We start from the raw sequence: 22347 nt of genomic DNA, 5'->3' as shown, positions 1-22347 counted from the left end.
GGCTCACAGGCTTGAGGGGGAGAGGAGGGGGGTAAATCACCGGCGCATCCTGGGAGCTGTAGTTTTCGGCAAGGCTCCAGCTTAGGTAGGGGGGCGTGAGGGGGGAAGAGGGCGGGGCGACGAGGCCCAGGGAGGCCCGGCCGTTGCGGCGTCAGCGCATCTCGTCAGGCGCTGGAGGTGGTACCCCCCACACAAACACTATGGGATGTGGAGCTTTTTTTAAAAAAAAATTTAAAAGGGCTTTTTAAAAAATAAGCGGAAAGGCTGGCTGATGGGGTTGAGTAGCCGACGGGGTTTGCAATAGGGCACCCTGGGGACAGAGTTCCAGGTAACTTCTTGGAAGCTAGGGCTCACTTTGTTTTTGTTTTGCTTTGTTTTGTTTTATTTGTTTGTTTTCTCAGAACTAGGGGTGAGCTACTGCCCGGACGATTGGGGGGCGGGGGGTGGGGGTGGAACGAAGTGGGGTAGCGAAAATGGATCTCCACCCCAGAGCACCCAATTTGCGCTGGAAGATGTTGAAAGAAAATACATAAGCCACGCCCACAGTGTGGTAGTAAAAATTTTGGTAGCCCTTCACTGGTCAGAACCATAGTTCCCTCTAAGCTGAGCAGGGAGCAATCGCTCACTTAAAAATCATCATCAACTCAGAGTTTTCCAAACCTGCCCAGAAGCCGAGAGGGAAAGAGTGAGCGGGAAGGAGAGAGAGAGGAAGAGAGAGAAACAGATAGAAAAAAGAGAGGAAGGAAAAGAGAAAGAAAAAGAATGGGAGTAAGGAAGAGAGAAAGAAAATCAAAATCTAGTTTGAAACTAGCTCCACTATTTAAGTGGCATTTTGATATTGATAGAGTTGCCCTATTATGAGCTCACTGCTATAGACACACAGTACAGTATTTTATTTTGAAATTCTCTGAGGCAAAACAGGGTGGGTTTTTTGTTTCTTTGTTTATTTATTTATTTATTATTTCTGTGCCGCCCAGTCCCGAAGGGACTGCCACTCAGACACTATACTTTTCCGCCCACCCCCACAAAAAATTAGAGGGAACACTGGTCAGAACATATGCAAGATAGCAGGTATTGGTTTAAACATAAACATAAAAGTAATTACAGATAAGGGGCAGTAGGACAGGAACAGTAGCAGTGATGGGCTCCAACCAGATGGTCAGGAATGCAGTTTCGGTTGTAAAATTTGGAGCTCCACCCCAGAGCATCCAATTTGCACTGAAAGAAGTTGAAACAAAATGCATAAACCACGCCCACAGTATGGTACTAAAAATTTTGGTAGCCGGTCACTGGACAGTAGGCACGCTGGTGCGCTTATGCACGCCCCTTATTTTGTTTGTCAAACGTATAGGATAGCAATAGCTTATATAAACATAAATAAAAATTAACGATCAAAGAGGACAACAGGACAGTAGGACAGGGACGGTAGACACAGTGGTGCACTTATGTACGCCCCCCCCCTTTTTTTTAAATGTTAATGAATCAAAAATAGGTGTGCTGAACTGTAAAAGCACTAGCCTCTAACTTTTTTTTTTTAATAGCCTGGGCATTTCAGAGATGTTCTCATTGGGGAAGGGGGGAAAGTAGTATGCGACCATGCTCCAGTGCTTGGTTTGGGAATGGGCTTCCCACCACAGGTAACATTAAATAGGCTTAGTGGGTGTGAGAAACAGGCTCGCCAGTCAGAAATTTGACAGAGTCATGAAGTGAAGCAGCAAACAGTTTGTAGCATGTAAAATACATTCTCCCTTTTTTTATTTATCTTATATTTCTTGTTTCCTTACAAACGGCAGGCTGGATGTGTCACGTGTTGGCCACACCCATGCCCAGTTTAACCAAGGGGGGGGAAATCCTGATACGTCAGGTGATGTGAGTTTGACACCCCTGCTTTATAACATTCCATCGTATGGGAAGAAAATAAGGCGAGCAAAGTTTTACTCTAGTCTCCCACTACCATGGGTCCAGTTCCTGAAAAGTCTTATCTATGTATCTATACAATCATGTATTATATACTTTACCACTAGATCAAACTGGCTCTCCTTGCTCTTTCTTGCTTATTCCTTCTTGTTCCTTCTTGCTCTGCCAACTCCTTTAACTTAAAAATCCACCCCAAATAAAAACAGAGGTAAAGAGATTAATAATATTTACCTAATACATTAATAATGTACCTAAAGCAAGTGATATTGCTGCAATCAATTTGAGATATTTCTGGTACTCTTTTCCTTGAAAAAATATTTCATTCATTTGTTTCCGATAAGAGCAAAAGATTGAACACGTGCAAATGCTTGGTTTTATTTCTAAGGATCTTATGACTCAATCCTGCATTATCTCTTTTTTATTTTTCTTATAATATCTTTAGGTGGTTCAGAGAGGTTGAAAAGTGGTTTGGACTGGGACTTACTGTATTTTTTGGACTATAAGACACACCAGTGTCTAAAATGCACCAGGAGTCACTCCGAGTTTCCGAAGAGGGGCGGCATACAAATTGGATTAATAATAATAATAATAATAATAATAATAATAATAATAATCATAATCATAATCATAATTTCAAAGAAGTAAGAAAAAAATGTCCTCCCCAGCTCCCAAGAGCACTCTGCAAGCCTCCCAAACCCTATGCATGCCTCATTTTCACAAAAACAGACCCATTTGCCCCCCCCCCCCTTGCAAAAAATGGGACAGGCAGAGGGTTTGGGAAGCCTGCAGAATGCTCCAGGGGGCTGGGGGAAGTCAAAATCACCCGTTTTTGCAGAAAACAGCCCATTTTTGCCTCTTAGTTCCCCCACAAAAATGGAAAACACAAAGGTCTTTGGGATGCCAGCAGAGTGCTCCCAGGGGCTGGAATAAGGCATAAATACCAATTTCTGCAAAAAACTGGCATATTTTTGCAAAAATGGGATCCAGGCAGGGCTTCCAGATGCCAAAAATGGTTGTATAAGACTCACTGACAATTCCACCCTCTTTTAGCGAGGGGGGGAAGGTGCATCTTATATTCTGAAAAGTACGGTACTTCCCCTGAGACCTTGCTTCCCCTGAGAACCTGCTTCTAGACTATGGAATGAGCTTCCTAAAGTTATTTGGACAACCATCAATTACTACATCTTAAATAAGAGTTGAAAATGTATTTCAGTCAGAGTACAGCAGAAGGTAAACAAAGATAGGATGATATTGTAAGACCTGACCCTAAACAAGTGAAATCTAAACTTTAATAATTTTATTGTTCGTGGATTTTTCATTATTCAGGTTGTACAGATATTTGCTAGGGTATCAGATTCTATGTATTATTAATTTTAATACTAAATAGTTTTAATTGGTTATTGTAGATTTGTAGTCCCCGGGTTGTGTGATTACTTTTAGCAACCTTTGGTTAAAAAAAAAAAAGGTCATAGAATGGGGCAAAACTCACTTAATTCAGTTAGCAACATGAATTTTGGGCTCAATTGTGATTGTAAATTGAGAACTATTTGTATAGTCATATAATCTGTCCTGAAAGGGAAAAAAACTATTGATAATTGTTTAATAAGCAAACTATGGTTTGTATTGCTTCATACAACGTCAAGATAAACCACTATAATTCCCTATATAAAATGGTCTATTAGTATTATAGATACATTTCTGCATCAGTTTGCATTTATCAGATTATTTTAAGGGTGCAAATAATATTGTGTTTAAGAATTGAGTTTGTTTTGGGCCTTCCGAAACAGCCGGGGGGCTTCTCGTCGTTCTCCCGAACACCGAACCCGGAAGTTTGGCAAAAGTTCAGGTTCGGCGTTCGGGAGACTGCCGAGAAGCACCGCCACCTGGCTGTCACCTTCCCAGAAGAGCCGTGGAGCTGTCGGACGGTCAGGAGGCTCAAATTCCAGGGGTGGAGCTTTAACGTCACGGAACGTCCTTCCTGGCTGGCAAAAATGGGGACTCCAGGAAGGACGTCTCCGTGACTTCAAAGCTCCTCCCTTGGAATTCCCTATTGGGATTCCCCACTTCTGTTTGAGCTTCCCGACTGGCCGACAGCTCCACGGCTCTTCTGGGAAGTGACAGCCAGGTGGCGGCGCTTCTCGGCGGTCTCCCGAACCCAAACGCCGAATCTGAACTTTTGGGTTCGGTGTTCGGGAGAAAGCCGAGAACACCCCCCCCCCCCCCCGGCTGTTTCGGAAGGTGACAGCTGGGCGGCGGCGCTTCTCGGCCGCCTCCCGAACGCAAACCTGAACCCAAACTTTTGCCGAACTTTTCGGGTTCGGTGTTCAGGAGAATGCCAAGAAGCGCCCAGCTGTTTCGGAAGGTGACAGCCGGGCGGCGGCACCCAGCAGAGCACCAGTTTTTGTGATTTTTTTGGGGGGGGGGCTTGCACGCAATAATCGGTTTTCCATTGTTTCCTATGGGAAACATTGTTTCGTCTTACGAACTTTTCACCTTACGAACCTCCTCCTGGAACCAATTAAATTCGTAAAACAAGGTATCACTGTATATCAATTTCCCCATGCCTGGCGACATAGGTGGGTCTTCAGGAGCTTTCGAAAGGCTGGGGAGTCAGAAACACTGCTTCAAGTTTCAGCCCCTGAGGTCATTCCTGTCAGAAATTATGGCACCACTTGATCCAGCAGTTGTTTCAATTCAGAGTACCAGAAAGTTCAGTTCTGTTCCCCAAGACATTTAGCATATTTAGCCGCGCCGAGTCTGCAGAGGGGCAGCATACAAATCTGTTTATTTATTTATTATTTGGATTTGTATGCCGCCCCTCTCCGAAGACTCGGGGCGGCTCACAACAAGTGAAAAACAATCCAATACAATCCAATTAATTAAAATATTATAAATTTAAGAAAATCCCCTATACTAACATACACACATACAGGCATACCATATATAACTTCAGCGTGCCCAGGGGGAGATGTTTAGTTTCCCCATGCCTGACGGCAAAGGTGGGTTTTGAGGAGTTTACGGAAGGCAGGAAGAGTAGGGGCAGTTCTGATCTCCGGGGGGAGTTGGTTCCAGAGGGCCGGTGCCGCCACAGAGAAGGCTCTCCCCCTGGGGCCCGCCAACCGGCATTGTTTAGTTGACGGGACCCGGAGGAGGCCCACTCTGTGGGACCGAATCGGTCGCTGGGATTCGTGCGGCAGAAGGCGGTCTCGGAGATATTCTGGTCCGGTGCCATGAAGGGCTTTAAAGGTCATAACCAACACTTTGAATTGTGACCGGAAACTGATCGGCAGCCAATGCAGACTGCGGAGTGATGGTGAAACATGGGCATACCTGGGTAAGCCCATGACTGCTCTCGCAGCTGCATTCTGCACGATCTGAAGTTTCCGAACACTTTTCAAAGGTAGCCCCATGTAGAGAGCATTACAGTAGTCGAACCTCGAGGTGATGAGGGCATGAGTGACTGTGAGTAATGAGTCCCGGTCCAGGTAGGGCCGCAACTGGTGCACCAGGTGAACCTGGGCAAACGCCCCCCTCGCCACAGCTGAAAGGTGGTTCTCTAATGTGAGCTGTGGATCGAGGAGGACGCCCAAGTTGCGGACCCTCTCTGAGGGGGTCAATGATTCCCCCCCCAGGGTAATGGACGGACAGATGGGATTGTCCTTGGGAGGCAAAACCCACAGCCACTCCGTCTTATCCGGGTTGAGCTTGAGTCTGTTGACACCCATCCAGGCCCCAACAGCCTCCAGGCACCGGCACATCACTTCCACCGCTTCGTTGACTGGGCATGGGGTGGAGATGTAAAGCTGGGTATCATCGGCATATTGATGTTGTTGTTGTTGTTGTTATTATTATTATTATTATTATTATTATTATTATTATTATTATTATTATTATCTAAGACCCTGAGAGATCGGGCCAGAGCAAGGATGCCCTAGAAAGCTTGGCACTGGGTTTGAATGGAGCAAAATAATGCTATAATGAATCCAAAACCAAATTGTTTTTCAGCAATAAACATCCAGGAACATTCCCAGATAGGATAGTGGCATGGTTTCTAAAAGTGTTGGTTCATGACTTGTAGGTATTGCTTGAGTAACAGGTGAAGGCTACAGGGTTTTTGCCAAGCTTTACCTGGCGTGCCAGTTACAATCCTACCTGGCCATGTAATCCCATATTTCAATCAACACTGAATTGGAATACTGTAAATGCTTTATGTAATTCAGAGATTACCTAGAAGCTGCAGCTGGTCCAAAATGCAGTGGCATAATTGCCAACAGTACAATCCTGCCATAGCAAAATAACACTACTACTAAAGTTGCTTCAAGGTTACCAGCCAGGCTTTCAAAACACTGATTCAGAACTATGTGGGATGTAGGAACAGGTGTCATTTGTCAAAGTTGAAAAGTGTCCATCCTGCAAAAAGATGACAATATTCTCCCAAATAAGGTGAGATGGACATGAACCAGGCAGTAGGCATTTTATTTTCTTGTCCTGTATTTTGGAACTCATTGTCTCTGGGAATTGTAGCAGCCTCTTCCTTTGTGGTATTTCACACAGCTATTAAAACAATACTATTCCAATGTACTTTTAAAAAGGGTTAGATTTCCTGATAACCATCCAGGGGCAGTGTTCCCTCTAATTTTTTGGGGGGGTGGGCGGAAAAGTATAGTGTCTGAGCGGCAGTCCCTTCGGGACTGGGCGGCACAGAAATAATAAATAAATAAACAAACAAACAAACAAACAAAAAACCCACCCTGTTTTGCCTCAGAGAATTTCAAAATAAAATACTGTACTGTGTGTCTATAACAGTGAGTTCATAATAGGGCAACTCTATCAATATCAAAATGCCACTTAAATAGTTGAGCTAGTTTCAAACTAGATTTTGATTTTCTTTCTCTCTTCCTTACTCCCATTCTTTTTCTTTCTCTTTTCCTTCCTCTCTTTTTTCTATCTGTTTCTCTCTCTTCCTCTCTTCCTCTCTCTCTCCTTCCCTCTCACTCTTTCCCTCTCGGCTTCTGGGCAGGTTTGGAAAACTCTGAGTTGATGATGATTTTTAAGTGAGCGATTGCTCACTGCTCAGCTTAGAGGGAACTATGTCCAGGGGATTTCTTTGTTTAGTCTCTGTTGTGTACTGTCCAGAGTCTAGATTGGAGCAGAAAACAAAAAATGTGAAGCAAATAAACAGCTTATCCCAAGTTATTCTTCTGCAGTATTAATTTACAAATGTTATGTTGTGTCATTACTTTTCTGTACAACTCAACAGTATAAAGTCACTTCTGCACTCTGGTTTTTCAAGTGTCCATGTACTTTATAACAAAACATGTCTTAAGAAAATATTATCAAGGGCCAAAGACATTGTGTCAGCAGACTTGTAGCATTTGCTATTAGTAAATTATTTTTATTGATTCAAATCAGATCATGGATAAACCTGTAGCTAAAGAATATCTTAAGTGTGGTTTTTTTCCATCCAATACATGCTTCACTTCAGATATACTGTTCTCAACCTTTTTAAAGGTTAATTTTTAGGAAGGTGACTGAGAAATAAAGATCAGCCATAGTTATCTAGAATGTATTTCCTGAGTAAATGTGTAGTGTTAAAAGCATACTAGACTGGTATACAAATGCAATCATTAACTCTTTGACTTCATGGAGCAAAAAAAAAATCACTAGCTAATATTCTCTGACTACTTTTTTAATCTTTGGAAAACCCTGATAGCCAAGAAGCAAAAAGGCTCAATCCATTTTACTTTAAAAGAGGCAGAGATTTTTATATAATAATGACCAATGGAAGTATTAATAACATAGTATACACACAATTTATCCTTTTAAAAGAGGCACAACATAAAAATCAGTAATAAAATTAAATTGAACCTAAAGAAGGCAAATTCACATTTCTCTTTACTTTAAATATGTCCACTCACTTCAAAAATATACCGTATTTTTCAGAGTATAAGACGCATCTTTTTACTCTCAAAGAGGGTCAAAAATTGGGTGCATCTTATATTCTGAATATAACCTCACCCACCTGCCAGCTCCCACCCTTTGGTGGGTTTGGTCTCTGCACATCGCATTTTTGAGCAGTTTTAGGCAGCAGGGATCCTCACTTCCATTTGCGGCCCAAGGGCACTTCCGCCTGAAAACACTTTCCTCCCCGATTACAAAATTGGAGCATGCAGTGATCAAAAAAGAGCATTGGGTTTCAGATGGCAGGCAGCGCCGGTTGCATGCCGTTTTTGGAATCTGTTTTTGGGCTGCAGCACCAGCCGGAATCACCCGCTGGCTAAAACGCAATGGTCTTTTTTTGCCTCCTCGTGCCGGTTTTGGAACGGGGATGGGTGGGCAGTGGGTGGCTCCAGACACCGCTGCAGTCCGAAAACACTTTTCTCCGCATTCCAAAAACGGGGTATGAAGCAAAAAGCATCGTGTTTCAGGTGGTGTGGCTCCGACCGGCGCTGCAGCCCGATTCCAAAAACGGGGCATGCAGCCGGCACTGCCTGCCACCCAAAACGCAGTGCTCTTTTTTTGATCTCTGCATGATCCATTTTTGGAATGGAGAGGAAACTGATTGACCTGAGTGCACAAAGCCTGAAATAGTCATCAAGGTATTGAAATAACTTGAGTTTTCCAGCACAAACTGCCTAGCAGTTCAGCACACATCACTACCAAAATCAATAAATAAAATTTTCCAAAACAAGGTCTCCAGAAACCCGATTTGAGGAATCAGATGGGAGAATCGTGAATCTTTGTGGCTCTTGTGTCACTTGGAAGTTGCTCTCTGCAAAGGTGCAGGGAGCTTGCCCAGACGTCCGGCAGTGTGTTTATGAGATGGCAGCATCCAGAGGGACTGAAATGTTGCCTCTCTCTCAGGCCTTGCTGCAAGAAAGCCAGGCTTTCAATGGCTAGGACTATAGGAAGGAAGATGGGGGTGTTTCGTGAATGAAGCCTTCGGTGCCAAGTCCCTCTTCTGCCCCCATGAAAATCATTTCCAACCCCGCTTACTCCAGTTAAATGCCCATAATTGTTTTTCTTGTTTTGCTTCCCCAAAATTAAGGTGCATCCTATACTCCGATATGTCTTATACTGTACTCCGAAAAATACGGTAATTGGAGGAAGATGGGATTAAAATTAGTGAAGTATCATTGTTATGATTCTTTTGCCACTTACATAATCAAATAGTAAATTTCTATTCAGGTAATTATGCAAAAGCGTGTACAGCATAAATTACAGCTATGAGGTAGCGATTATGTGTGCAATATGCACTAATGTACATCAAGTCTAAATGAAGGAAAACTCAAACTTTTTAAACAGTTTCAAGTCCCAGTTCAGCTGCCCACTGAGTTCTGTACATGCCTAGCACTCACTATATAGAAAGCAGTGTCACTTTGTTCCATATTTACCAAGTACCGGTCCCAATGCTGGGAATCACTCAGACAGCCCAAGTGCTGGATATAAACATCCAATTCCATCCATCAAGTTTTTGCACACACACTTCCCGATTCAGGTTACATGCCTACAGAAGCTTCTAGAGCAGTTATGGCGAACCTTTTTGGGTTTTCGTGCCAAAAGGGATAAAGACACACTGGGACACACACCGCGCACACAAGACACCTGAAGCTGCGCGCGCAGCTCAACTTTTACTACCTGTGTGGCATCCTTATCTGTTCCAATAGGAACCCACTACTAGTTCAGGAAAGCTTCCTGAAGCTCTGGAGTACAAAAAACAGCATAACAGCAAACCGCAAATTTGGAAAACGTACTTATGGTTTGCTCATTGTGCTGTTTTTTGCACTGTGGGGCTTCAGGAAGATTCCCCAAACCCTTCAGAGTGCAAAAAAAACAGCACAACGGCAAACAGGAAGAACGTTTTGCCGAACCTCCGGTATGTCCATTAGGAATTTTATTGCCTCCGAGCTTCAGGGAAGCTTTCTTGGTGTCCAGCGGACGAAAGGGCCTTTCCCAAGGCTGAAAATCAACTTTCCAGTGCATGTTGGAGTGAAATGTGGCAAAGTCTCATATGCCCTCCAATATAGCTCTGTGTGCCACCTGTGTCATGCTTGCCATAGGTTTGCCATCACAGTTCTAGAATTATCATTCTATTTCGGTTGTGCTGAACCTATATACATGCCAAATTGCTGGTGTCTCAGTTTGATAAGTACTAGCTTCCAAAAATTACAAACTGTTCTCCTTGTTGTGAAATAAATACGTATGCAAGATGCCCATGTTTTGATATGTATTTTTATTTCCCTGCAGTTTTCACTTATCAAGAACAAGTAACAGGGAAAGTTGTCTGAACTAGTGCATAAACAAACATTCTGAAACACCACTACACGTATCTAATTTACAAGAACCGTATAAAAAAAGTCACTAAAACACTACACTACGAAGGTGTCCAACGCTTACAGTCAGACTTTTTCCAACCCGTTACTTGCCTTGTAGCCACAGGAAAACTTTCCAAAATTGAAAGACAATCTGCCATGACCCTCCCCCCTCCCCCATTACCTGGGATGGCTCGATATCTAGACATCCAATAATTATTGCAATGATATATAATGCAATACATACCTGGTAAAATATCATTTATGTGGTGTGTTACAGTTAAAAGCCGGTTAAATTATGCAGACTTCAGATAAAATATAATCAGTTGAAAATTTTCTTCATATCTGCACAGTTTAATATGTGCTAGATGCATAATTTGTACTAGTCAGGTTTTCTGTGTAATTATTTTTTATAAATTGGTATTATAAATAGAAATATACATTCAAAATATATGGAAAAGTGGGTTACTACATTAAATTTGCATGTATCGATCCATCCCTTTCCCCTGCACAGTAATAGAAAATACTATTTTGCCTTGAACTTCATATTTGACAGTGAAATGCCACTAAAGTATTTACCAAAAAGTCCATCTAAAATTGTGAAACAAAATGAACCAAGTGAAAACTTTACATTTCCTTTAGAAAAAAATTACAAGAATTTTTCCTAGCTATGAATCTTTAACTTTTTTTTTTTAGACACAAAGTTGGATTTATTTTTTACAAGATACAAAATGTAAACATGGCAAAATAAATAGTTAAAACAAGTGATGCAGGATCCCATTTCATGCTCATGATCCCATTTAAAGAATTATTTTTAAATCCATTCAGTTGCAAATTCAAGTGCAAAAGCATGATGATGAATATCTACTATTCAAGTAACAAATAATATTGATGATACAAATAAACTATTTTACAAGGTAGTGATTTTCCCAATTTTACAAAATGTACATTATATATCGACTTAATATACGATATGATAGTCCGTTTAGGTCCATTTTAATCCTCTGTGATCCACAGAGTTTTGTTTTGCTTCAGCTGGAATATAAATGACACCATCAGCACACATTGAGCTACTGTGTTAGGTTATGTCACCTCCATTGCTACTGTAGTCTCTGCTATTCCATTCAAGCCCAATCTTTCGGGTTCATGGTTCTCTCTGAAAATGAAAAGAGAAGGGCAATTAAATATATATATATATAGTTATAATAATGAGCTAATAATTTCTTAATATTTGACATTTTGTTAACTTGGCATCTCTCATATTTATCATCTGAGAAATGTTAAAAACATAACAAAGCTAAAACTTTACTAGAAAAAAATGACAATTTATGCAATATATCTTAAATGGCAAATGGTTTCTCTCACACCATGCAGAATGGGAATAAAAAATAAATAAAATCAGATTTAATTTGCATTAGAGGGATAAAATAATGTATAAATATAGAAACATAGAAGGATTTAAATTTTTCCCTGTAATTTGTAATATAAACAATTAACTGAATTAGCCTTCCACTTATAAGGTGTATCATAAAGACACTTTTTCACAAGAAGATATACAAATCAAATATCATAATTCAGCCTTTCTTGGATTAGGATTTGTTGGTAAATCCACTCTTCTTTAATTAAAAAAAGGAGACGGGGCATCAGGAAAGCTTGTTTCATTCATATCCAAAAGACACACACCTTGCTATGCTGCTGATGGCACTGCTTGGAGTCACCTTTGGCACTCTATCCATACTGGCAGCAACTGTGGCAAGTTTTAAGGCGGTTGGCGATGGTGCTGAAGTCCTTGCATTGATATGTACATTGACTGGAGAAACAACACTGACATTGTTGAGGTGCACTGCATTGGTGAGACAAGAATTGTTCATAGGAAGTGTTTGAGAGCTGTTTGTGCACAATGCTGGGATTAAATGGTTTGTGGTGGTGTGACCGACTGTCCTTACAAGTTGTACAGCTGAGATCCCTGGGCTAGATGACAGAGCCATATTGGTGGAATACAGAGTTTTTGATGTTGCTGTGCAAAACAAAACAGATGTACTCAATACGTTTCAAGTAAAATAAAATACATGAAATAAAACCAAGACTACCATCCCATCTTAATGTCTTCTGGCTATGGCATATTCCACAAGTTGAGTTAAAACTAATGTAAGTTTATAAGGCAACACATATAGAGAAGACACCAGGATGGAGCAAGCTATGAGCCATGGTGGTGCAGCGCTTAAAATTCAGTACTGCAGGTTAAATCACTGCTCACTCCAGGAGTTCAATCCTGACCCGCTCAAGGTTGACCCAGCCATCCATTCTTCCAAGGTAAAATGAAGACAATATGCTGTTTGGGGGCAATATGCTGTTTCTGAAACCACTGTAAACAACTACAGAGAGGGCTATAAAGCACTGTGAAGCAGTAATATCAGTCTAAGTGCTATTGCTATGAAGCAATAATAAGAAGATCTATGTCCAAACATTAGGACTCCTCTCTAAATTCAAAGGCCTGCTGTAATAATTTAAAGTATATAAGAATCTGCAGATGCCCAACAAGAATTTTATTATTTTTATTAACAAAAAGATCAAAATATTCCATACTATGTTAATTTTTTTAAAAAAAAACAAACATTGTCAACCTATCAAGCATTTTCTCAGATTGATCTTGCATAGAAAGTACCATATTTTTCGGAGTATAAGGCACAACTTTTTCCTTCCTAAAAGAGGCTGAAAATGTGGGTGCATCTTATACTCTGACTAGTTTATTTTGAAGCTTTTTTTTCCCAGTTCTAACTAGGTGCTAACTATCTTCCCAGCTCTAACCTTGTTACTCTCTCTGAATAAGGTTTTTTCAGTCATAAGTCTGCAGGCTTTTTTTCATTGCTCTACTTGCTCTGAATATGTTTCTTTTCAGCCCTAACCAGTGCTAACAATGTTCCCAGCTCTTACTGGCTTGCAAGCTCTTTCAGTGTTACTCTCTCCGAATAAGTTTTTTTTTTAAGCCCTAACTAGGGGATTAAATAATGTGCTGAAGCTGACCAGACTAAGGACGCTAGCCAGATAAACACTTGGTGGGCAGATTCCCCCCACCCTATTTTCTTCCCCCCAGACTAAGCTGCGTCTTATACTGCGATGCATCTTATACTCCAAAAAATACAGTAAGCATTAGCAACATCTTGTTACAAACATATAAATAATGCAATGAAAAAAAAACATACCTGTTGGCTGAACAACACCATTGATATTGTGGCTGGCACTCTGTTCCTTTGTCCCCTCACCCCGATTGGGAGCGGGTGCACTCACCACTGCAGACGCAGCAAAATGGGCACTAGCTGAGTCAAGCGTTTTTGACATGCAATCAGAAGTGCTGGAGCCCTGGGAAATTCACAACAGTTTTCATAATTACAGACTATTTGTGAGATACCATCAAATTAACTCTTGATGAAAACAGTAAAAAAATGTATCCAGACCTAAGAGATGTTCTCCTAATGAAAGAACTGCTTCTAACTCTTAGACTTCAAGTACCTGTGTGGCTGCAGGAGAGGAAGGGGCTGCTTTGAGTGAACACATAGGCTTTCACGGGTGCCATAGGTGGCATGCAGAGCCATATCTGCTGGCACGCGAGCTCAGCTCCAATGTGCATGTGGGTGCCGGCCAGCTGATTTTTGGCTCACACAGAGGCTCTGTCTACTAAATAAGCTGAAGGTTTTAGCTATCTTTTATCTTTACCATTTTAAATTGTGGTCCAGTACTGAAATGTTAAAAGCACCTTTCTTTAAATGGAAAATGTCTCAACATCCCTTCCAAAGAGGATTATGTTTCATTTGTATATACAAGGGTAAGAAACCCAGATAAGTATGAGAACCTGAACAACACGCTGTATTGCAACCACTAACATAAATGCAAAAATATCAAACACTAAAAATAAAATCCATTGTGTTCATATATTACTGGTGTCATAATTTTCAAGGAAAGGCAATAATTAATACTATTAGACTATTTAAATAATGTTGAATCAACATTACAAAGGGGCTGAGGGAAAACTGATTCAGAAATGAATGAATGTCAAATTCTAACCAATAATAAACAAATCACTGGGGTTTTGTGTTACATTACAAACTGGCAGATTTATTTTATTTCACCACAGGCTGTATTCCAAGGAAGTTCATGCCTTAAAGAATAACACTGTGAATCTGCTATTCTTTAAGGTGCCCTCATGACTCTGGTGTTTTTTTGCTGCCATTGGCTCAATATAGTAGTTACTCTTTGGAAAAATTGAGAGGTTAGTTGAATGAATTAGAAGAAAACAGATTTTTCTAAGATCAGATAAGACAGACACACAAGCACTAATAATATTGATTTATAATCAACAACGCATATAGCATATGGGCTATAATCAATAGACAAGCATGATTGTAGCAGTCCTTTTTTGTCACAATGACAACACTGCATTTATCTACTCTATTTTGGTTGCATGTTAAGTATATTAGAGACTGGTCTATTTGAAGTACAGATGAAGACAAAAAAAATGGGAGGGGATTTTTTTTAAAGCAGAACTGATTCTACATAGATTTCTAGAATATAAGAGAAACAATTTTCAAGAAAGGTGTTTGTTACCTGTGCTTTTGGATATGTCTGTTGGGATTGATGCTGAGACTGTTGTTTCTGCTGGAGCTGAGCAAGTTGCTGCCTTTGCATCTGAACTAACTGCTGTTGATGTGTCTGAAATTGTTCTTCTGTAATACCCCCCGTTACTGTAGAAAGAAAGGAGAGCATGCTTGAATTTAAGGGTTCAAAGTCATATATGTCTTTGCATAAGTTACATGGATTGGGAAGCGAAGCAATTTTTAAATAGCTATATTACATAGCACAATGAAGTTATGAAATGACCCTTTTAAACTTGTGAACTAAGCTGTTCACTAATTTAGTTATCATATTTTGGAGTATAAGACACACCCTTTTACCTCCAAAAAGAGATTGAAAACCTGGGTGTGCCTTATACACTGAATGTAGCCCCACCCAACCATCCCCACCCTTTAGCCTCTGCCTCCCAGCAATTTAACTCCTTGCAGCAAATAGTGCAGAGCCTGATTAGCACAATCAAATGATTATAGACCTCCCGACCAGCAGATGATTGAGGCTGCAGGCAGGCCCAAGTGCTAAAATGAAAGTGAAACTAAAACTGCAGGTAGGAAAATTGCTGGGAGGTAGAGGTAGAGGCAGGCAGAATTTTATTTTCTTGTGCTAATCGGTAGCTGAAACTAGATACAAGGAGGTAAGTCAATAACTATAAATGTCTATAGAATGTTCAAATTATTATTTATTTTTTAAAGACTGCTTTATTGTTCTAGACCTTAACAAAATGAACCTTTTAAAATAAATGCTTGATCTGAAGAGGTCCAGTGCTATTATTATCTTCCTAAGCCTACAGTAAAGCATAGTTTTTTTCAGACCTTTTTCAGTTCTTCCACCATTCAATATCATAGCCAGCAAATAACAGAACTTTGTTAGTTCAAGTTTTAGTATGTTATCTGAATGTAGGCTCATGCTACTTCTAATCCCATTGAAATAGAGAATATGTTATAAGCAGGTCTATCACAAATAATGGGAATAAAAATCTAATATACAGTACTTACTTTTCTTGTACCAGTTATCTGTTAATGATTAAGCACCTGCCTAGTTAAGAAAATACCTACAACAAATGAATTTCTTCTTAATACACATAGCTAATGAACCACAAGTAGAGACAGATTTTACCAGTTTCCTCTATGTGCTAAATTGTATCATTTGCTCTGTTTTTGTCTAATAGCTGGCAGTTCATGAAAATTCCCACTTGTTTTGATTAGAGTATTTCTGCAGACATTAATTTCATTTTCACTCACACTATTCCAATTTAGTATTTTTTTTAAAAAAAACCACAAGTATAATAGAATTTGGAAATAATTTTGGGATGGTCAATTAAATTAGCTTGTGCAATCCAATTAAATTTAGATTATTTAGAAACTGACAGACTTTGTTTGTCAGTTATGCCAATATAATTTTTTTGAGAAACATATTCTATTCCAGAAGTTACCACAGCTTTCAAATCAATGAAAATAAGCTAGAACTGAGCTAATGAGGCTAAAACTGGTTCAAAAGCTTTTATGGTTGCAGTTAAATTACTGTATATTTATATACAGTATATTTATACCTATCGTATAGAAGATACAGAAATGTTTTTAACTGTTTCAGTTCCATTTTGAGCTTTTAATCCCATTTACAACACCAAAAATATTTCAAATATTTTGCAATTCTAGGCCGTTTTGTTATTTATAATTTTATATAAGCACCAGAGGCAAAGAAGCACCCTCCCCCATGCCAACTATGCTATGTCATAAAATAGTTCATAGTAAAAAAAAGGTTAAAGCTGAAATCAGAAAAAGCCATTTTTTTATATGAAAGCTTACAATTTTCATTGCCAGAGTTATTAAGTAAGTCACTGCAGTTAATAAATTAGTAACCTAGCTGTTAAATGTATCTGACTTCCCCATGGACTTTACTAGTTATTAGGTCACAAATGACCCCAGGACACTGCAACTGTCATAAATATGAGCCAGTTTCCAAGCCTGAAAAAAGATCTACAGTTCATCCTGAGATTGAACATGATAATGTACACAATATTTGGACCGCAAGTAGTCCTGGACCTACAACCATTTGTTTAACAACTATTTGAAATTACGACTGAGTTGAAAGAAATGACGTGACCAGACTTCTCATTAACTACTGCTGCAACATCCTTGCAGTCCTATTATCAAAATTTGGTTGCTCAGCAAGCCAGATTTGCTTTAATGATAGTGTGATTTGGCAAAAGTTGTAAAAGCAATCACAAATTATTTAACCCCTGCATCAATTCCCAACAAAAATTCTGGTTCCAATTGTGATCATGTCAAGATTTAACTATGACCCAATTATAGTCATATGCCAAAGTGTAATTGTTTCATTCAGTTCATTTCTCTTCCCAATCATTTAAGCTTTTCCTTTGCTTAAAATCACCTCACATATGAAACCTAGAGAGCTATAGTTAGTTTTCCAAATGTAAGGGGTTTTTTCACCTGTATGGACAAAAGCAAGTAAAACTCTACTTCCATTATTGACAGGAGTCAAACATATTTCAGCATGGACAATCTACAGAGGAGACTTGTTTCTCTTCAATAAAAACATATATAATATGCAAGGGATGTGTAAAAATGATGCCATATTCAATATGCATACTGACAAGACATATTTTGTAGGTATCATAGAATTTAAAGGATATACTAGGAATTACTTCCTAAATGTACCTGTCTCTTAATTCAAAATATTTGTCTTTCTCTCACTCTTTCGGATAGCTGTGTACCAGTCAAAAAGACAAGATGATTTACTCATACTTTAAGACCACTACTGAGCCTTAATTTCTCGGGTCTCAACCCACCTCTGCGGGGGTGGGTGGGTGTTGGACTGGCTCTATCAAACCTCCCCCCCTTGCTGGCTCTATTGGATTGGATTGTCCCAAGCCACTAATGGACCCGATTGGGTTCCAGAGGGAACTTGAGGTTATTCCAGAAAGCTTGCTACTTAGTCCCGTTGAAACCTTGGAGGCTGCATGAAATAATAATGTGGCAACAACTTTACATTGGATCACTTCTGAATAGCCTTTCTGTGTCCATCATTCCCAATGTTACCTATGATACATTATGGAGCTAAGGGAACTTAAAGCAGGCTAAGGGATGCCTAAAGCAGGGCTTTCAAACTCCCAGCCTGTAGGTCGGATGTGTCATGCGCTGGCCACACTCCCGCCTGGTTTAGCAAAGTGGAAAAAAGTCCCAATACGTGATGCCACCTTGATGATGTGAGTTTGACACCTCTGGCCTAGAGGGTTGCTGGTGAAAGATATGAAGCAAAGATGACCGAACACGACCTACAGCTGCTATTAAGGCCTACCTCATGGCGTTTAGGGTGGTGAAACATAATTATTGTTTCAGATGACTTGGTCCCTTTCCTTGAAGAGAATCAAGGCCAAAGTCTACTTAAAGAGTCATTTTGAAGAATATGCTGTGCAACTTGCAGATAGTATCAGTCACATTTGCCTTATGTTGGATTCCAGCCTTAGAGCAAAGTCTTGGAGACAATGGAGGTTACATCTTGCAAATCAGTCTGAGCACAGTTTGAGCCCATTGAACCTGAGGAAGAGCACAGGGGGTTCTCAGCTGCTAGTTCGACTGCTGGTGTGTTAGATATATTTGAATGTTGGCTGACAGGGACTAGAAAACAAGCTTTTTCTGCAGCAGCCAGTTTTGTGAAACATCCTCCTTTCAGACATTAAAGTGGCTCCAACACTGTTAGCCTTCCATAAAGCTCTGAAGACATGGCTATGCTCCCGAGCCTGGAGCACTACATATACCAAGGGCCCTACCTCCTGGCTTTGTGGTTAACAGGCAAGATGTCTTGTTTGGTTGAATTAAGTGTTTTTGATTTTTTTTATTGTTTTAATGGTTTTTATTGTTTTATTAAAATGGTTTTAAGATTTTAATTATATGTCTCTGAATTGTGAGCCACCAAGATTCCTTTAGTTAGGTAAGACAGATATATAATTTTCTCTCACAGAGATACATTTTACCAAAATCTATAGTGTAATCAACATGCAATCCAATCAAGATGGTGTAAAACTTATTTCTGAAGAAGTGTCCATTGCTAGGGGACACCACAGACATTTCTGACTGTACAAAGCCATCCATATTCTGAGAGACAGACATCTGTTAATGGAATTGCATTTAATTTCCCATTGTAAATTCTGCTTTAAAGTTTTCTGCTCTAACTTTTGGCACACTCTTATCTCTCCAGAACTATTGTTTTTTTGGGGGAAGGATAGATTAACTTTTCTATCTACAAATCTTACTATTTTTGTTACCCCAAAGTAGTTAATATTTTGACTATGTACCCTGTCTTATATTTTTTTGAACCCTGAAATAAATGCTTGACCTTATTGCCATGCACTCAAAAGCCCGATTGGGGTTTTTATCAGGGGATGTCTTATTTTGTGGGAACCAGGGTAGTGTAGAACAGGGTTGATCAGTTTTACAAGTAGTCTCCTTCAGTTCTATTAGTAATTATCAAATTGTATCTAATAACTAGTTTCCAAAACCTACTTAATGTATTGTTTGGATACTGGATCACAGTTTAAAATACTATATATTAACTAACAGCCTATTTTTTCAACATGGAGCAAAGATGTGTTTTTAGCATCAAATATAAAATGCAAAAAGCATAAATATCCTTAGCCCATGATTTGTTTTTATAAAGTTTATGGATTGCTTTCAATTTTCTTCATTTTCACTAACAGGCTTAGTAACATTATTAATGCATGAGGGAGTGAAGTTTACTCATACTTGATTGAGCAACTCTTCCTTCTTTGACTTCAGTTTATCTGGACTGGTTTTTTTTTCTTTTCTTCAATTGGTCTTGTTTGCATGATACTTACTTGGATGTTAGTTAATAGGTTCATGATGAGGAAGATTGTGTTTAGGTTTGTTCACCCCTTTTCTTGACTTTTGGTTGCTTCCTTTCTTAAATGATTTGTAGGTGGAGCTTATCACAACAGATCTATTAACAACTAGTTATTGGCTATGACAATGTATCTGTTAATGGCTAGGGGCAGATCATGTTATCCATAGAGTACATCTATTGAAATGAATGAGATTTAAGTTATAATTAATATGGATGACTTAAACCCAACTTAATTCTCCTTATTTATATATATAACATAATTTCAATTTCTCATAAACTTTACTCTTGAAAATACAACACAAAATTATCTGTATACTTCTGGTAATAACAAGTGTTCTGTCAGTTGCAACAGATATATATATACAGTGGTACCTCTACCTAAGAACACCTCTGCTTACGAACTTTTCTAGATAAGAACCGGGTGTTCAAGATTTTTTTTTCTCTTCTCAAGAACCATTTTCCACTTACAAATCCGAGTCTCCAAAACTGTAATCGGAAAAGGCAGGGAGAAGCCTCCGTGGGGGTCTCTCTAGGAATCTCCTGGGAGGAAACAGGGCCTCCACCCTTCCTGTGGTTTCCCCAATCGCACACATGATTTGCTTTTACATTGATTCCTATGGGAAAAATTGCTTCTTCTTACACATTTTTCTACTTAATAATCTGGTCACAGAACGAATTACGTTCGTAAGTAGAGGTGCCACTGTATCAACATAAGAACATAAATTCTTCAATTTGACAGTTGATATAAATTTCCAACCTGTTCCAAGGAGAGGCTTTAACAAATTTATGGGATAAACGGGTTACAACATTTGAATGATACCAAAGGATATGCCTTTATATAAGAATCCAACCTGCTAATAGAGATTTTTTTTAAAAAAAAAAACAACCAGGCCATTCTCACAAAACACATGAGGAGCAGTCAAGAAGCAAATTGCTAAAATAACCTATTCTTAAATTAGTACTGAATTATGACCAAGTTCACATTTATGAATTATAAAACAGAGCACTATATCCTACAAAACCCATTTCTGGGGAAACCTCTATCTTCTCTTAGCTTATTTTAAAAGGTAGGAGGAAGTCCAGCTACATAACCCAATACTTAACAATATTGCCAAAAGGTTCAGTATTAAATCATCTTGGGTGAATTTGTATGAAGAAGACTTAAGTCAAAGTAGCAAACATTCCTTTTCCTGCTTTCCAGACATCCTCAGGTAGGACGTGGGTTTTTCTACTTTTGGGGGTTTGATAGTGTTTTTGTTTGTTTGTTTCATTTGTTTAAGGGATAAAGTGAGTTCTTTAACTTGCATACTCTTTCATACTTTAAGCAGCCTGAAGACTCACTAAGCAACAAGTACTGGCCTATCTACTCTTGGAGTACATTTCACAAAATAGGCGTTGATTGCTTACCTGAACGCCTCTTCTCGTACGGTGAGCGGGTACAGCAGTCACATGGGTTGCTCATGTCCAATCCGGTGGAACTGAGCCTAGTATTAAAAAAGCTTGCCGGATCCGCCCCTTCCCCAGAATTCGCGAATCCATAGACTAGGCTCAGTTGTGAAGCTCTGTAGTGTTCAACTCTCATTGTTAGAGGAAAGAAAGATATAGAAAGGTAAAGAAGACACATACAAGGGCGGGAAGTGACTGCTGTACCCGCTCACCGTACGAGAAGAGGCGTTCAGGTAAGCAATCAACGCCTATTCTCCGTACTGAAGGAGCGGGTCCAGCAGTCACATGGGACATACCCAATAGATGGTCCCTAGGGAGGGATTAGCTTGCTATCGTGTGAGATAACGGATTGGAGTACCCTTCTGCCGAAGGCAGCGTCCGCTGAAGCGTAAGAATCAATTTTGTAGTGCCTGATGAAGGAATTTGGCGAGGCCCAAGTGGCTGCTTTGCAGACCTCCTCCAACGGGGCTTGAGTCGCCCAAGCGGCCGAGGTGGCTGCGCTCCTGGTGGAATGCGCAGTGATGTTCCTTGGAACTGAGAGGGAGGCCGACTCGTAGGCCTTAGATATAGTCCCTCTGATCCAACGGCCTATTACTGATGAAGACACTTTGGCCCCCATGACTCTGGGATGATAGGCTACAAAAAGTGCTTCTGACCTCCGAAAGGGTCCTGTGCGTTGGATATATATTCTCAGCGCTCTGGTGAGATCCAGGGTGTGCCATCTAATTGCCAAGGGATGGTCTCGTTGGAGGCAGAAGGAAGGTAGTACAATATCCTGAGATCTGTGGAACATGGAACTGACCTTGGGTAAGAAGGTGGGGTCCAGTCTCAAGACTACCTTGTCCTGATGGAATTGGCAAAGGTCCTGCCTGATTGAGAGGGCAGCTAGCTCCGAAATGCGTCGGGCAGAGGTAATAGCCACCAAGAAGGCTACCTTAAAAGATAGGTACCTGAGGGACGCCGATTTTAGGGGTTCGTATGGTGCCTGCGTGAGGGAATGTAGAACCCGAGGCAAATCCCAGGATGGATACCTGTGGACCTTGGAAGGTCTGAGGTTGGCTATGCCTTTGAGGAATTCCTGGACTTCAGGGAAGGATCGGAGAGGCTGTCTGCGGGGACCCCCTAGGACAGATGAAATGGCTGCCAGATGACGCCGGAGGGTGCT

At 40.1% G+C, this 22347-nt stretch overlaps 1 protein-coding gene across 1 annotated transcript in view; it reads right to left on the bottom strand.

Annotated features, from left to right (window-relative positions):
* Window positions 1-10135: 10135 nt before the first annotated feature.
* The window catches only part of EPC2 (enhancer of polycomb homolog 2), a 77190-nt gene continuing 64978 nt past the window's right edge, over window positions 10136-22347 (bottom strand). The window contains exons 11-14 of the mRNA XM_070731493.1: window positions 14832-14968; window positions 13433-13589; window positions 11913-12246; window positions 10136-11385 (exon numbers count right to left, since the gene is read on the bottom strand). Of these exons, the coding sequence (XP_070587594.1) occupies window positions 11313-11385; window positions 11913-12246; window positions 13433-13589; window positions 14832-14968 (701 nt within the window). The 3' untranslated portion in view covers window positions 10136-11312. The remainder of the gene's footprint in view (window positions 11386-11912; window positions 12247-13432; window positions 13590-14831; window positions 14969-22347) is intronic.

This window comes from Erythrolamprus reginae, chromosome 1 (assembly GCF_031021105.1).
Source record: "Erythrolamprus reginae isolate rEryReg1 chromosome 1, rEryReg1.hap1, whole genome shotgun sequence".
Taxonomy (NCBI): Eukaryota; Metazoa; Chordata; class Lepidosauria; order Squamata; family Dipsadidae; genus Erythrolamprus; species Erythrolamprus reginae.
The sequence above is the reverse complement of the archived record's forward strand: the minus strand, read 5'-3'. Positions and strand labels throughout refer to the sequence as shown.